The sequence below is a fragment of a genome, unplaced genomic scaffold (assembly GCF_019419815.1).
Source record: "Pyrus x bretschneideri cultivar Hongxiangsu unplaced genomic scaffold, Pyrus_bretschneideri_v1 Contig35, whole genome shotgun sequence".
Taxonomy (NCBI): Eukaryota; Viridiplantae; Streptophyta; class Magnoliopsida; order Rosales; family Rosaceae; genus Pyrus; species Pyrus x bretschneideri.
The window spans coordinates 2292064-2307732 of NW_025999668.1; the positions used below are offsets into that span (position 1 = coordinate 2292064).

At 40.0% G+C, this 15669-nt stretch overlaps 2 protein-coding genes across 4 annotated transcripts; one reads left to right on the forward strand and one right to left on the reverse strand.

Moving 5' to 3' along the window:
* The first annotated feature begins 1592 nt into the window (after positions 1 to 1592).
* On the forward strand, positions 1593 to 5273 carry LOC103960227 (metacaspase-1). Of its 3 annotated transcripts, none has more exons than XM_048591738.1 (6): positions 1593 to 2112; positions 3476 to 3806; positions 4420 to 4540; positions 4614 to 4779; positions 4819 to 4904; positions 5052 to 5273. In XM_048591738.1, exons 1-6 carry the CDS (start codon positions 1734 to 1736, stop codon positions 5109 to 5111), a joined length of 1143 nt encoding a protein of 380 aa, XP_048447695.1. In that variant the 5' UTR covers positions 1593 to 1733; the 3' UTR covers positions 5112 to 5273. The 3 variants fall into 3 exon arrangements, with proteins under 3 accessions (XP_048447695.1, XP_048447696.1, XP_009370934.2); XM_048591739.1 differs by having other exon boundaries at positions 4822 to 4904; XM_009372659.3 differs by having other exon boundaries at positions 4614 to 4904.
* Positions 5274 to 6085: 812 nt separating this feature from the next.
* Positions 6086 to 15019, reverse strand: LOC103960228 (eukaryotic translation initiation factor 4G). Its single transcript, XM_009372661.3, has 10 exons — positions 14848 to 15019; positions 14532 to 14738; positions 14141 to 14277; positions 13794 to 13943; positions 13505 to 13578; positions 13328 to 13384; positions 11680 to 13044; positions 8484 to 11584; positions 6918 to 7112; positions 6086 to 6817 (listed from the first exon to the last, which is right to left on the reverse strand). Exons 2-10 carry the CDS (start codon positions 14690 to 14692, stop codon positions 6487 to 6489), a joined length of 5571 nt encoding a protein of 1856 aa, XP_009370936.2. The 5' UTR covers positions 14693 to 14738; positions 14848 to 15019; the 3' UTR covers positions 6086 to 6486.
* Positions 15020 to 15669: the final 650 nt, after the last annotated feature.

Genomic DNA, 15669 nt, shown 5'->3' on the forward strand with positions numbered 1-15669 from the left:
TTCCCATCACCTCCTATTTTGTGCGGTCACGATTAAGGCACATATATAGATAATGTATGTGCCCTTCCCATCACCTCATATATTTATTACATATATGAAAAAGGAGATTGAAAGCTTTTGTGGCTCAATTTAGGAAGTGATGATTAAATCAAATACTTTACATGATGGTGTTGCCTAAAAGAGAATGGATTTGGATGTGACTCATTCCTACTCGTAACGAAGAGATGCAATGATGAAAAAGATACCAATCTCATTCCTACATGTGATTGTATTATTGATGGTGTATCATTCCTACACAACTTCGGGTTGTATGATGATTGAATGTTATCTTAATAGACATGTGGTGAGATTTGAAATTGAATAACCATTCCTATACGTATAATGAGGCGTATGGTGGTTAAATTATGAATTATGTGGCAATCAAACACTTGTGATAACTCGGATGAGGAAAGCCGAGTGGCGAGTCACAATATGAAGAGAATGATGAAATAATATTGGCAGTGATCATAATGACGGTTAACCCAGTATTCAAAAGAAAGTCCTGTGTGGATGTAGCATTGCTTTTACATTTAATCATTTGATGCTACTTATATTCATATATGTCGTATTATTGTCACTCACAGAAGCTTTGCAGCCTATCCCGATTTTGCTTTGCCCAGTGCGCCATTCTTATTGCGTAGGGTTGTTTTTGCAGAGTAACGGGTAGTGGTTAGAGGAGAAGATTTCAGGTGGTGTTGTTGTGTGGGTAGCGCACTCGAGAATAAGTATTGTCACCCTTTATGGTAAGTTATTTCTGCTGAAGTTCTGATGTATATTGTACGAATAAGTCTCTGTGACTATGTATTTTATATTGTACTGTTAATGTTCTACTGTCACGTGTTGATTTCGAGCGTATCTCGAGATTGGGGCGTGACAATCCCACATTGACCTTGAACGGAAACCGGAGACTCTCCTTAACTATAAAAGGAGACCATTCTTCTATAATTAGACCCTAATGTCATAATTGTACTTAAACTTGTCATTAGGACTCACTAATGATTATTATGCTTGAACCTATGCATTGTGTAAACTCTTCACTATTAATGAAAACTTCTCTACTTCGCGGATGTAGTACATCTTGTTTTTGCTTCCCTATCTCTATCTCTTTACATATTATCATCACTAGGTGATTGGAAACTTGACACTTTACGTTGTTCCAAAGTCTCATTGATTTTGTGCATTAACATTTTGTTTTTGAACAAACGATGTTTATCTACACTAAGGGGGAGTGAGGAGGACTTAGCCTCATAATGAGCTAGCAATAATAGGGTTCAAATTCGTCTTTGGTGAGAATCAAACCTAAAACCTCTCACTTATAAGTAAAAAAGAATACGACTAGACCGTAGTTGCAATTTGTAATTTTGAACACACAGTTGCATATTTAATTAAATTTTTTTGTTAGACTAGAATTCCCTAGTTGTAATCATTAAAAAAGAAAAGAAAAAAAGAATTGTATTGAATACGCGGATCCAGGCTTTTCTTTTTTCTTCGCCGTTCGCGGGTACGGAAGGATCTTACACGCCATCTCTCTCCATTAATCCAATTTCAGAGTCTCCATTCATCCCCAATCCAAACCCAGTTTACATCTCTCTCTCTCTCTCTCTCTCTCTCAGCAATCACAGAAATCCATAACTTCAACTTCATTCCCATCCTACGCCTGCCCTTTTATCCAAATTCCAGTTTGACCCACCACCATGTATAACATGCTGGTGAACTGCGCCCACTGCCGCACCCCTCTCCAGATTCCCCCTGGCGCAGAGTCCATCCGCTGCGCCATCTGCCAGGGTGTCACTCTAATCGCCGACCCACGCGGCCTCCCTCAGCCTCCAGCCTCCCACGCGCCTCCACCTCCCGCTCCATATTCTCACGCGCCTCCGCCTCCCGCTCCATACTCTCACGCGCCTCCAGGCCCTCCCCCCAACGCGCACGGGCGGAAGAAGGCCGTGATCTGCGGGATCTCGTATAAGTACTCGAGGCATGAGCTCAAGGGTTGCATCAATGATGCCAAGTGCATGCGGTATCTCCTCATCAACAAGTTCCAGTTTCCAGAAGATTGCATTGTCATGCTCACTGGTATACACACACACATATACATATATATATATTTAATTTGAATTTTGCATAACCTAACGTGTATATAATTGTGAATATTTGTTCTTGGTGTGCAATTATATGTTCTGTTTTGGTTTCTGGTGATGTGATTTGAATTGGTATGTTTTGAAGAAAGTGAAAAAGACTTTGGAAAGTGAAAAAGGCTTTGGGAAAATAAAGGTTGCGGATTTCGGGTTAGGGTTTGTGAGAGAAAAAGGTTCGGATGAGAATTGCAGCTGAATATTCTTAGGGGTAGGGTTTGTGAGAGAAAAAGGTTCGGATGAGAATTGCAGCTGAATATTCTTAGGGGTAGGGTTTGTGAGAGAAAAAGGTTTGGATAAGAAATGCAGCTAGGTGGTAAAAGTTTCGATTAGGAAAGCGGATCATTGTCAATGTGTTTGCCTCATTTTTGTGAGAGGGTTCGGATGAGGAAAACAGCTAAAAACCTTATGAAGTAACGTTTCAAATAGGAAACTGGAAGTTTAGTGTTCGGAGTCTTTGGACATTTATCTTAGGAGAGAACTGACGATATGAGTGATTTAAAGGTATGGAAATAATCATTAGTGATAAAAAGGAAATAATGACCCAAAATTTTGTGAACTACTAGGTGTTTAATTTGCAATGTGTGCATTATCTTTGGTAATTAATTACCAAGATCCTGTTAGCTAATCATTCTATGCTTCTTAATTTTCTTTTGAGAACATTAGATAACATTACTTATCAAGAAAACAATAAATTCTCTGGTAATGTTGGATTAAACTGAGCATCTTCCAACTTCCCTAGCTGAATAGTCAGTTTCAATGATTAGATCAACCCAAGGCATGTTGTATGTTAACTTAGGCGACAAATCAGGGCTCTTATTCTATATGACACTTTTGGATGTTCGGTTGACTCTCATACTTGGCTTTTACAGTCCATAGGAACCTTAAGAGTGGTAGATATGTACAGACTGTGTTAGTACTTGCAGGATGTTTAGTTTATATCAGAACTTGCAGGATAATATTACACCTCTTGGATTGTTGTTATTAACAGTTAAAAGCACTAAAATCAATCAAATATGATTTTTTTTTTTTGGTAGCTTTATTCTGATCGTAATCCGTGGTTTTTTTCTTGATAACCTTTTCCCTCTTCATATCAAAGTTTCTTCCCTTTTCCGAGTTAACCAATGACAAAGCAATTGTTTATGTTGGGATTGGACTGCTAGCAGTTTCAAAGAATTAGTTGTATTGCAATTCCCTGTTCCAACGTACTAATCACTCTCTGAACCCTTTGGCGAATCATATCTCAGTTTCTTGTTTTTAGTAACATGTGTACTGTTAATTTATACTCATGTTCTGAACTGCAGAAGAAGAAACTCACCCCTCCAAGATTCCAAACAAATATAACATTAGAATGGCATTATATTGGCTTGTACAAGGCTGTCAAGCAGGCGACTCCCTCTTTTTTCATTACTCTGGCCATGGTTCACGGCAGAGGAATTATAATGGCGATGAAGTTGATGGATATGATGAAACCCTTTGTCCCCTTGACTTCGAAACTCAGGGTATGATTGTTGATGATGAGATAAATGCAGCAATTGTGAGACCCATTCCACCCGGGGCTAAGCTTCATGCAATAATAGATGCTTGTCATAGTGGCACTGTACTGGATTTGCCATTCCTTTGCAGAATGGACAGGTTAGTTTCCAGTAAATTTGGTAATGATCTGTAGATTGACATTTGTCTGACATGCATGCTTATCATCTTATTAGTAACTGGAACCATACGAAAAATCAACAAATATCATTTCTGAACATTGTACTTTCGGTGAGATGGACTTCCAGCTAGTAATCATAGCAGACCTGTCAGGAAAATGGCCATTTCAGAGGGGAGACACTTAAGGCATTTGCCATGAGCCCCTTTTGAGCAAAAGATTTCACACTATAAATTTGTATAGGTCCATTTTAAAGGAAATGGCGGCCCAGTAAAGTCCTTCAAAATTCTTTTTTCTTCAAGTTCTATAGTTTTAGTCCAATGGTTTTAACCAGTTTTCATATGGTCAAGGCGGGATTTTCACTATGGTTCTATAATCTGAACTTATACATGTATGATCTTTAACGTTCAATTACATGTGATGTTTATGAGTATTGTCACCATTGTCGAATTCTATTGTGTTCTGACCCTGATTTCCACTGTGCTTCAAGTTTGAATTTTTTTCTCTTACTGATAAGTATCATGAGTCTGCCTGCTCAATTACCCCTCATCTAAAATAGGATTTCTTGTGATAAACAAATTTCACTTCTTGGTTTAGGAGTGGACGATATGTATGGGAGGATCATCGCCCTCGATCAGGCATGTGGAAAGGATCAGGCGGTGGAGAAGTCATTTGCTTCAGTGGTTGTGATGATGATCAAACGTCTGCTGACACAGCAGTAAGTTTGGGCGAAGAACTCTAGTTTAAACTCCTATTAGAACATTATCTGATATGATGCTTTATGGGAACAGGCTCTATCAAAGATCACATCAACAGGAGCCATGACTTTCTGCTTCATCCAAGCAATCGAGCGTGGACAAGCGGGCACCTATGGAAGCATACTCAATTCTATGCGCTCTACCATTCGGAGTACAGGTACGGGTGGTGGTGGTGGTGGCAGTTTAACATCTCTTCTTGGTGGTGGTGGTGGTGGCAGTTTAACATCTCTTCTTGGTGGTGGTGGTGGTGGTGGTGGTGGTGCTGTGACATCCCTAGTCAGCATGCTTGTGACAGGAGGCAGTGATACTGGCGGGCTAAAACAGGTATTGTTTTGCACAACATTTACTAGTTTTTGAAGTTAAAATGCTGATCTATAGTCATACGAAAGCCCACAAGGCAAGTTCCATATGCATGTTACTTAAAGAGAATTTCCTGCGACTGATGTGTTGCTCTGTTTTACTTTCTCGCAGGAACCGCAATTAACTGCCTGTGAGCCATTTGATGTGTATGCAAAACCCTTCTCCCTATGATTCTTTTCTGTCTACATGCAGCTTAACATGTATATTTATATTGTGAAAAGAAAAGGTATTTTAGGTCTGGATTCTGGATGATACAAATCCTTGGATGAGTAATAAATAGATGAACACTTTTGTTTATTGTTGTGGTGAAACAATGGAAGTGTGAATTATGAATTTGTGTGCGTGTACTTGTTACGGTTCTCGTTTTAACAGGTTAGTAAAGTCTTGTATTGTGTTTTTGGTTGATTACTTGAGGGCTTTGTTGCGTTAGGTTGTAGAAACAGTTACAGTATGATTCTACCAGAATTTTGGTTTCTTGAAGAAAAAGAAAAGAAGCTTAGTGTTACTGTGTTTTGCGATGGCTTTTCGACATTTTTGTTTATTAAGGTTTGCAGTTCTCTTGGGAGCCTAAAACAGTTAAGATTCAAAATGAAAGAAATTATTGAAATTTCTATCCAATTGGTGGTTTGGTCTTTAATTTAAAAATTCATGAGCATTGATCACGAACGTGTTACAATGTGGAGGGAGTCCTTTTAGATTACACTCTTAGTCGTTAGAACTTGTGTCCCTTAATTGCTTCTTAAATCTTTTTATTTTGGACGGAAGTTGCAAGATAACGAAGATTGTTGTGCATCAAAGCTCCAACTGGTCATATTTTCTTCCGGAATGAAAGCCACAACGTAAGAGTAAGAGGATCCTTCAGGCAATTGAACATTATCAAGGAACCATAAAAGCCCTTTGGTCTCGCGTTGCACGGAATCGAAAACTGAACACGTGCTCACGCTTTGTATGGAATAAAAAACTGAACCTATTTTAATCCTAAACTCATGGTCTCGCTTTGCACGGAATCGAAAACTGAACACGTGCTCACGCTTTGTATGGAATAAAAAAATGAACCTATTTTAATCCTAAACTCAGTCAATCGACTTTAAACTTAGTCGATCAACTTTATTGGACAGAATGGAAACCTATGCCGATCGGCTTTATTGAGCAGAACAAACTATCAACTTTATTGGAAAGAATCAAAACCTATTTATTGAACAGAATTGAAACCTGGACATATTCTATCGGCTTTTTCACAGCTTACAGAAACCGACGGAAGAAATCGATCGAGCATTCGGATCTACAAAGTAGTCATGATTGCAAGGAAAAACACACTAATTACTAATTAGGATCACAAAGATACCCAGAGAGAGCAATTAAAAGGGGGCTAGAAAATTTGATGCTCAATTGAACCGTTCATAACTGCAGTAAATATTGTTCAGAAATAACATTAAAACATGGAGAATGACTACTCCCCATCCATCCCATCCCCTCCCCTCCCCTCCCCTCCCCATCCCATTAGATAAATTCCTTCTAACACGATTACAACGAGCATCACTAATCTCTAAATAAATTTCTCTAGTAACCTTGATTTGAGAGGATTTGGGGGCCGAAAAGTCTCCAACCGTAAGTTGGAGGTCTTACGGATCTCGTTCAAACCGCTATCTCCTTTCTCTGACATGATAATCTCCAATACGTTCCCAAGAATGTTGCCTGCAAGCCCGACTTCCAGAAGACGCCCTGGCTTCTCTCCACCTTCACGTATTAATTGACCAATCTGATTCAGGGAAACGACATTTTCTAAAATGACTTTGGCAAAGATAAGGCCAAGAAACTCTGGTGCTCTCGGAGCATCATTCACGGCATCCTCTAAGGTTGACAGAACAGTTTCAAACCTGGGCAGATATAACGTAAGAAATTAAATAATAGAAAAATGCACAACACCGAGAAGACAAGCAATGTCAATAACCAAATGCAGACGTAAACTTTCCCTACCCTTCGATGAGCTGAGATTGACTCAATGTTCCATCATGGGTCTTTGTAAGCTTGACTAGAAGCTTTGCCAAGAGATCTCTTTCTGCATCCTTCCTCTCAAAAGAGTCTGTGACCCAAAGGGAGATCATTGACGGATGGAAGCTTGGTGAGTTCAATTCTTTAATGCATAAAGCAACCTCTTTCTCATCTCGAGCACTGAAAATATGACGGAAACAAAATTAAGGAAGAGCATATGAAAAATCTTAACGAGAGTTATCAGATAACATATCAGAAGTTCTATAATACATCCCACCCATCAAAAGACAATGCTACAGTTATAATTGTCAACATAAACCATATATTAGGTGCGTGAAAAGAAAAAAAACACTGCAGACCTATTCCAAAATGGATCCATACTTCTATAACAATTCTGCTTGCTTTTCCGAAAGTATATAATTAAAATAGACAAACCACATATATGCACGATCAAACTAAACACATTTAGACATCACATTACTTGTCATTGCACTCACTGCATTCAAGTTTCCAAAGTAGCAGTTCAAATGCTGTACTACAACTCCATGCAAAACAACTTCCCAAGGTTTCTCAATATCCATGAATGCACAACAATAATTTCGGCAAAAAATTAAGAGGGCAGATAACACTAAAAAAATAAGACATACATGAAAATTGATAAAAAGATTTTCATCTTCAAAAGCATAAAACCCTGTTACATGCTAAAATAATCCGAACTTATTTATTTCTACATCAGTGTAACTTATGCACAGAAACCCTACAGTATATTTTTCAATAGATGTGAAAAAACATAAACATTTAAACAATTTCAAGCATGCGGTTTAACCAAGACAGCAACTAAAACAACTGGCCAACTGCACATGAAGTGAATTTTTCCAACTGAGATCTAACAATTAAAGATGAGTTGGTTACCAGAGGAACATTAGAATAGATAGAAATCACTGTCTTTGGCCTACATTCTTTTATTTTCTTTTCTAACACAAATATTTGAACTTAGGACCTCTGCCCACACCTCACTCATCCCATGCCACTTGAGCTTGGTTCATGGACCCCATATTCTGACACCAGCTACATTTATGAGACTCCGAACAAATTGTCTCTACCACTTTATAACATAGTATACAAGTAATCTCACAACAAAATCCATCACAACTAACTCAACTCCTTCACTTTTATTGTTTTTTTTTTTCCTTTTCCCTGTATCACCTGTGGGGTCCATTCAATGCCAGAGAAACAATCCCAATTCTACTTATGCAACTTGAAGTTGACCAAAATAATTGGAAGATGACCAACCATTGCTCCTAAATCCTATCCATTCCCCAGGCACAGAACCATGCCCCATTTTCCTTTCAAGAATTGAATACACACTCACATTAAGCAAATTAGGCAGACTTTTTTCAAGCTGAGAACTATCACATCTAAAAGATGCATTGAACTAAGAAAAAAAAAAAAAAAAAAAATTAGAACAGTCTAAAGCATGCATGAGACAATTTCTTAACCTAAAAAAACAAGTACTGAGAAAGGACTGCTCTCTCAAAAATAAGAATATACCTGTAAAATTCTTTAATTGCTGCCAAAGACTTATCTCTAAGACGGTCTTCAGTCAACACATTTTCTGATGGAACATTTTGTGTTGAAACTGCTCCATGTGCACGTGTGGGTGGTGAAGTTGGAAGAGTTTTATCAAAACTACGATCTGAACTCCTAGGGTCCCTACCACCAAAATTTAAATCACGCTCTGGCGCACTTGACTGATCATAAGCAGCTGGACCTGAAAATCTATCTGGCATATATCTTGGCACAAGATCCTCCCTTTCATTGTATGTTGTCCGCTCTGAAAGAGAACTGAAACCATTCAAACCAGCAGTCATCCTCCTAGAGTCTCCAGCAGTGGGAGGCATCTCAGCCAAAGGAGCAGCTGACATTGATGGTGGTCCTCTGATGGACATTCCTTTGGCAAGACCACCCTGGGGACCCAAAGTAATAGAATCATCACCGATGGGTCTTTGAGTCAAAGGAACTGACAAGGTCCTACTCTCATAAGAATGTCTTTCATCTGTGCGGACATCCTGACTACCATAACCACGAGCCTGAGCAGGCATCCCACGGAAACCACCCATATGGGCATTAGGAGAAGATAACATAGTCGATCCTCTTGGACTGAATTCCATAGGAGGCCCCCTTCTAGCTGATGGGTTGATTCCAGGACCACGGGCCAGCCTACTAGACTGTGCCTGCCGTTCTTGTGCAGCATCTCTGTGCACTTCCTCAATCTTTTTTGGTCCTTCAACTTTCCTCCTCTGCTGCCATTTATTCTTTCTCAAATCAATTGCGTCCTTCAACATGAACCTAACTCTAGAAGATAATTTCATGTTATTCGATAAGCTTTTCATTCTTTCAAAATATGCATCCATGTGCTCCTTGGCCTTCGGATGATCAATCATCTCCCCAATTGTGCTCATTAGTTTGCACAAAGCTTCAATATCTTCCTCATCCGGAGTCTGTTGCTGACCTAACAACTTTTGAATGCATGCGTGCATTATTCTCTCGGTCAACATTTTCTTTTTGTAAAGCTCCCCAATTAATCTAATATTACCCAACATTCGTCTTCGCGCTTTAATTCTTTTCTCCTCTCTTTCTTCTTCAGACTGTTTCACCTGACCCTCCTCATCAGCCTTATTGGCCTCCTCTTGCTCTCTTTCTCCCCTCTCAAATTCCTCCTGGCACTTGTTCAAAAGCAATCTCTTAAAAGTAATCTTTTCATTATCTTCACTGAAATCAGGTAACTCTCCGGCAAGATAAAAACAGAAGTTTGCATACATCTCACAGAAAGTAGGCTCCATAAGAGCCTTGTCAAAGATCTGTGAAATGACACCAGTTAGAGTCGTTGTATTATCTATATTGACAGCTTTTACTTGCTCGAAAAGTTTTTCAAAATTTTGTGGAGTTAACTTGTTTAGTATAGCCTTTAACTGCCTTTGCTTGGCCTGCTCTTCATCACTCACTTTACCCACCTCATACTTCCTGTCAGCTTTGTGCATCACCTGTAATGGAGTATGAGGAGATGGCATCAAGCCCTTTGGTTGAAAATTCGTAGCTCTCTGCCACCTGTCAGCATCAGAATTATTTCTTTGCATCCCTCCCTGATGGCCAACAGAGTGGGCAGGCCCAGGCAGGATCCCTCTAACATGCTGCTGACCTGGTGCCGGTGCACGTGGATTCCTCAATACACCAAAATTTGGTCCTTGGGCAGTTCGGACAGCAGCTCCCTTATTCCATCTATCATCATCCATCAATCCACTCCCACGACGGTCAAGTCTTGCAGCCCCTCCTTGCCTGTCAATAATTCTTCCCGGACTAGGGAGTGAATCATAAGGAGCAGTATTCACATTAGCATTGAAGATCTCTGCTATATCAGATATAATTTCAAAACCTTTTGGAAGCTCAGTAAATTGCACAGAAAACTTCAAAAGGAAATCTCTGGAATATTTATTCGTCCCATGTTCATGTCCATCTTTGTCAGAATCCTCCACTCCATGGACCTGCTCTACAGTATCTGAGGTTTCCAGTTTTGGGGTAGAGATGTCAGCAGCATCTTCCCAATCCTCAGGCTCAACTTTAACAGGTGCATCTCTCTCCCTCCCTAAAACATGTTGCTGAGGAGCATCAATAGCTACCTGCTTTGAAATTAAACTGGTCATAGTACTTTCGGTGTCTTCAATACCCTTCTTTTCTTCAGGGTTCTTGTATGCCCCATAAAGATCAGAGGTCACACCAGCAGCATCTGCCTTTGACAGAACTTCTTTTCTTTTCTTCTTCGCCTTTGCTATAGTACTCTTAGTTCTACTCAGTTCATGTTTGTCCCTGAAGCCTGACACCGTAAGAGAATCGCCACCACTACCAATATTCTCAATATTTCCCCCACCACCACCAAAATTCTCCTCACATGTACCTTCAGTTTTTGAAGTTCTGCCTGAAAGTTCGGTAGTTTGAACAGAAGCAGAATGCTGCTCTAATTTGCTAGGTTTTGAAAAAGAAACTTCATTGCCACCCATTCCATCACTTCTGCTTAAAGAGGCATCCATTCCGTCAGATTCTGCATGGAGACTTTCATATTGGCCCTGCCCCCCTTGTGCAGGGTCTGAGGTTGCAACTGTACTTTCTTTAGCTGTTGCCTTCACAACAGAATGCTCCGCAGGTACTTTAGCAGATTCCAGAGGTTCTACGGAAATAGAATCTGCAGAAATACCATGACCTTTAGTATCCTGTTTGTAATTTCCAGACAAAATTTGTTCTGCCTGTTTTTCTGCTCCCGTCAAGTCAAGTTGTCCTTGTTCATCTGGTTGTAAAGAATTGTCTAGTTGACTATGTTGAACAGAATCTGAAGTACCAACAATCATCCCAGGACCAGATATTTCAGAGGTGATGGGAATAGTGCCTTCCCCAATAGCTTCAGTCTTTGATTCAGAACGATCAGTAGGAGCACTAACATCTGACAGTGGTTCCTTCGCTGACTCTGACACAGATGCACTGCTTACTGGAGCAAGAGTTGTATTAGCTTCTACAGTTCCAGAAATATCACTACTAGAAGGTATACCATGTTCTGCAGACTGAGACGGAACACTTGATGTAAAGCTAGACTGCCCAACAACCTGTCATCAAGGGTGTAAAATGATGACACAAATTTAAAAGCTACCGCTAAAGAGAAGAAAATGGAAGGTTATCTGAAAGTACTGAAAATAAGTACCTGAAGCTGTGGTTGAACATTTCCTTTCTTCCCTGTTTTCTTTTGCTGATCTTTAATTGAGTTGGACCGACTAAGAGTTTCCTTTCTTCTGGGTTCAGTGGTGGTCACAACTGGTACAGACTCCTCAGTTGGAGCAACTGAAGAAGAGGACAAAGGATTTGAAACCTGTTTTTCAACTGAAGCAGTAGCAAGTCCACTTGCAGATACTTTTTCCATCACTGTCAATGATTTGAGGATGTTTTGGTCACCTGCAGATTGGATAACTTCTCCCGATTGTCTCAAAGGCTTCGATAATTCACCTTTTTCAACAGCAGCTGAGCTGTTTGGCAATGGGTCGACAGCCTTCTCTCCAACAGTTCCAGCAGGAGGTTTAACTACAACAGGAATAGTTGTTGATGGAACAGAGGCACTTATATTATGTACATCGCGTACGTGTTCCTGGTTAGGTGGATCCACCACATTGTGCACAAGGGACCCAGACTTGCTTACAGGCAGGGTATTATGAGATGATGGATTAATGAAAGGTACAGGTTGGGAACCCTGGCTCACTTGATAGCCGAACCTCAGTGCTTGTGAATTGGGTGGCATATGACTACTAGTTAAGGGATGAGAACTTGGAGCCGGATAATATAGGGAACTGGGATTGTAAGAATTGGCATAATAGTTGGTAGTATGAGGAGGTGCAAATGATGGTATAGGCTGAGATTGAGGAGGAATATTAGGGTGAGTCCTGGGGGCTGATGGCCCACTATCCGAATATGAATCTGTCCGTTTATCAAGCCTCAACTCTTCATGTGTATCTGGATGTGTAATCTTGACAGGAGTTTTACGAGGGCCACCAAACTTTGCACCCTGTTGTTGGGGGTATTGTGACGCCATGCTGATCCCCAAGTTGCCTATCGGAAGTATCTGAGGACCCATTTGGGAGGTAAAAGTCAGGTTCGGTCCCTGATGTATAATTCCCTGGGGCTGCATTGGATGGGGCTGGTGACCTGGAACAAACACTGGCTGCTGTACTTGACTACTACCAATTGGTAATTGCATAGGCATTGGCATTTGAAGTGAACTGGCAATCATACTCTGAGATTGGATCTGCTGGTTGGGGCCACCAAATTGCACCGGAACCTGTGGCTGATGAAATGGCATTGACATGGACATCCCCGGTATTGGATGAGAAGAAGGTTTCTGAGTTTGACTAGTAGGGGGTGCATGTGAGACTTGCTCATCCTTTTTAACCTTGGGTACCATATGAACCTCAGTAGCATTAGGCTGATCAATGGAAGCTGAATCTTTCCTTGGTAACTGCTGCTTAGGAACAGTAGGGACTGGCACTGAAGGCACAGCTCTAAAAGAATCATAGCGCACCTGCATGCTCAAACATGACACAATGATTTCACAACTAATAAACAAAAGTGAAAAGTGTAATCAGCCATAAAAACTGCCCAAGGATGCGGAATTACTCATTGAAATTAAATAACATTTAAATACAAATACAAAGAATACTATTTCATTATATTAGCAAAGAGGACATATAGGAAGAAATGTACTGTACAGATATTCTGTCAAAGAGTATCATGTGCAGTTGAACCCATCAGACTATTCATTAAAAAATAAGCAGGAAGATGAGAGAAAAGGAAAACACGCTAACCTGATCACGTTTCTGCTCATCCAAATTTGGGGGAGCTGAGCTGGTTCGAGCAGGAATCTACAAGGAACACAACCTTTCCGCTTTTAAAAACATGCTATAAATTTGTTCATCACATAGAAATACAAGAAATTTCAGAATTTACATCAAGTGTTCGCAAGCAATAGCATATAACAATACCTGCATCCCATTCATGAAACCAGGGCTTATAGACCCAAACTGAAAGGCAAAGCCCTTGGTCGCATCTCCTGGGGCTAAAACCAACAGAAAAAGTTAAAACCTGAATACTTGCATTTATCAATATATCATAAATCAGCACGTTAAAATCATTATTAAATTGCCTATTTGGGAGAACACTGCCAAGAAAATCTAGCATTGACATCATAATGTTGCTATATAACACTGAAAATATGCCGATATTCCCCAACAGCGAGTACAACAAAATCCATGGTCCAGTGTGTGAACTTACGCTTCGCTGGTGTAGTGGGTGTTCTTGTGTCAGATGCCACAGAGGCAGATTGAGAAGTTGGAGCCTTTGGAACAGTTCGGGAGCTTCTCTGAGGAGCTGATGCTTCAGCTGTCCGGGGAGCTGTGCTTGCAATGGGTGCATCAGAACCTCCTACATTAAATCAATCGCAGGAAAACATTGCAAAGAAATGAAAATCAATCAAAATGGGCAAAACAGATTGTAAAAAAGAACCCATTTATCTCATACGCCTATACTCCTTCAACTAACCATAAAACTCTACAAAACAATCACGATAATATCACATAAATTTTTAGACTGAAAGAGAACTGAAATTTTGAAATCTGTACCATGCAATTGGGGCTGTACATGGGCTCCATTTTGTACACCACCACGTTGTGCAGAAGCACTACCGAAATCCTGAGGACTTATGTAACCACTTGCCCTGGATTGCCCTCCTTGTGCATTGTTATTATTCTTCTTAAAACTGAATATTTAAAATAAAAATCATCAAACCCTAATGTCCAGCATCTCATAAATTCCGAAACGTATAAAAAGAACAAAAACGTAAAATCACAATCCAACGCAATATAATTGCAGAGATTGTTAAAAGTGAAGTATAACTGATCAGAAACAAACCCTACGCAGGGACACAAATGCAAATAAGTAGATACGATACACACACACAGATATATATGTATGTATATATATAAATATATATATATATGCATATATGCATACCTGCGGTTGGAGGAGATGGAAGGGGCGGGCCCACCGGAGGCGGCGGTGCCCTTAGGGTAAGCGGGTGAGTATCCCCTGTGCTGCTGATTAGAGCCAGTTGATCGCCCTGTTTTCCGGTACTGCGTCTCGTTCTTGTCCGACCTTGATTGATTGAAGGACATATATTCCTACGATTAATTCCCAATTAACTTTTCCTCAAAATTTTCTCTGCAACCAAACACGCAGATCCACAAACGCCAAATCAAATCAACCAAACCTAATTAACCGAACCGTAAAGCGAGTGATTAAGAGAGTGATCGGGGTCTGATTGCAGTACCTGGGGAGTGAGAGTGTGGAGAAAGATAAGGGTTTTATTGAGAAACCATGAGAGAACAACTTAAACACAGAGAGAGGAAAAGGGAGAGAGAGAGAGAGAGAGAGAGAGAGAGAGTTGTTTTGGTGTTTTTGGTAAGGGAGAGAAGGAGAAGGGGGAGGGGAGAGAGAGCGAGGGGAGAGAGAGAGAGAGAGGGGGTAATTGTTTGTGGTAACAAACTGAACCCGTCAGGCGGTCAAAAGGTAGGTTCTTTAGGAGATCGGAAATCAGAAAATCGAATGGGTCTTGTTCGTTTTTGCCCCTCTCTTTTCGTTTTTTTATTTTATTTTAATTACAACTTTTTTTAATTACCGTTCAATTTCCTCTCTTTTTAAATATTTTTACTTTTTACAATTCATTCTTACCATTCAATTTTTCTTTCCTCTCTCCTTCAATTTACCCTAGAGACTCACAGAGTACACTGTTGTGTAACCCACCTCACCAAGCAACCTAAAATAATGACAAAAACATAAAAAGATTAGTTGTGCCCCTTTAACTTTCTAGTGTCGCCGCCGCTTAGTCATATAATCTTGTGATATTTTTTTTATTTGTAAGTGAGTTGTTTTAGTTTGTCAATATATTGTAAATGTGACTTACAGATTCACATATATAAATGTTACACACACACACACACACTACTTGATCAATTTAATGAAAGTTTGACAATCAATTCGGCAAAAAGTTAACCTTATACAATTTTAAGTGAAAGGTCTAGTGGTATTCCTCTTCACTTGTAAGTGAGAAATCTTAGGTTCGATTCTTGCTAAAAGCGAATTTGAACTACAT

Excerpts from the sequence above, each read along its gene's own strand:
- LOC103960227 (XM_009372659.3), top strand. The coding sequence starts at position 1,734 with ATGTATAACATGCTGGTGAACTGCGCCCACTGCCGCACCCCTCTCCAG. Across the intron at positions 3,807-4,419 it reads TTCCTTTGCAGAATGGACAG|GAGTGGACGATATGTATGGG; the intron begins GTTAGTTTCCAG and ends TTCTTGGTTTAG. Across the intron at positions 4,905-5,051 it reads ATACTGGCGGGCTAAAACAG|GAACCGCAATTAACTGCCTG; the intron begins GTATTGTTTTGC and ends ACTTTCTCGCAG.
- LOC103960228 (XM_009372661.3), bottom strand. The coding sequence starts at position 14,692 with ATGTCCTTCAATCAATCAAGGTCGGACAAGAACGAGACGCAGTACCGG. Across the intron at positions 13,944-14,140 it reads TGTACAGCCCCAATTGCATG|GAGGTTCTGATGCACCCATT; the intron begins GTACAGATTTCA and ends GATTTAATGTAG. Across the intron at positions 13,385-13,504 it reads GTTTCATGAATGGGATGCAG|ATTCCTGCTCGAACCAGCTC; the intron begins GTATTGTTATAT and ends TGTTCCTTGTAG.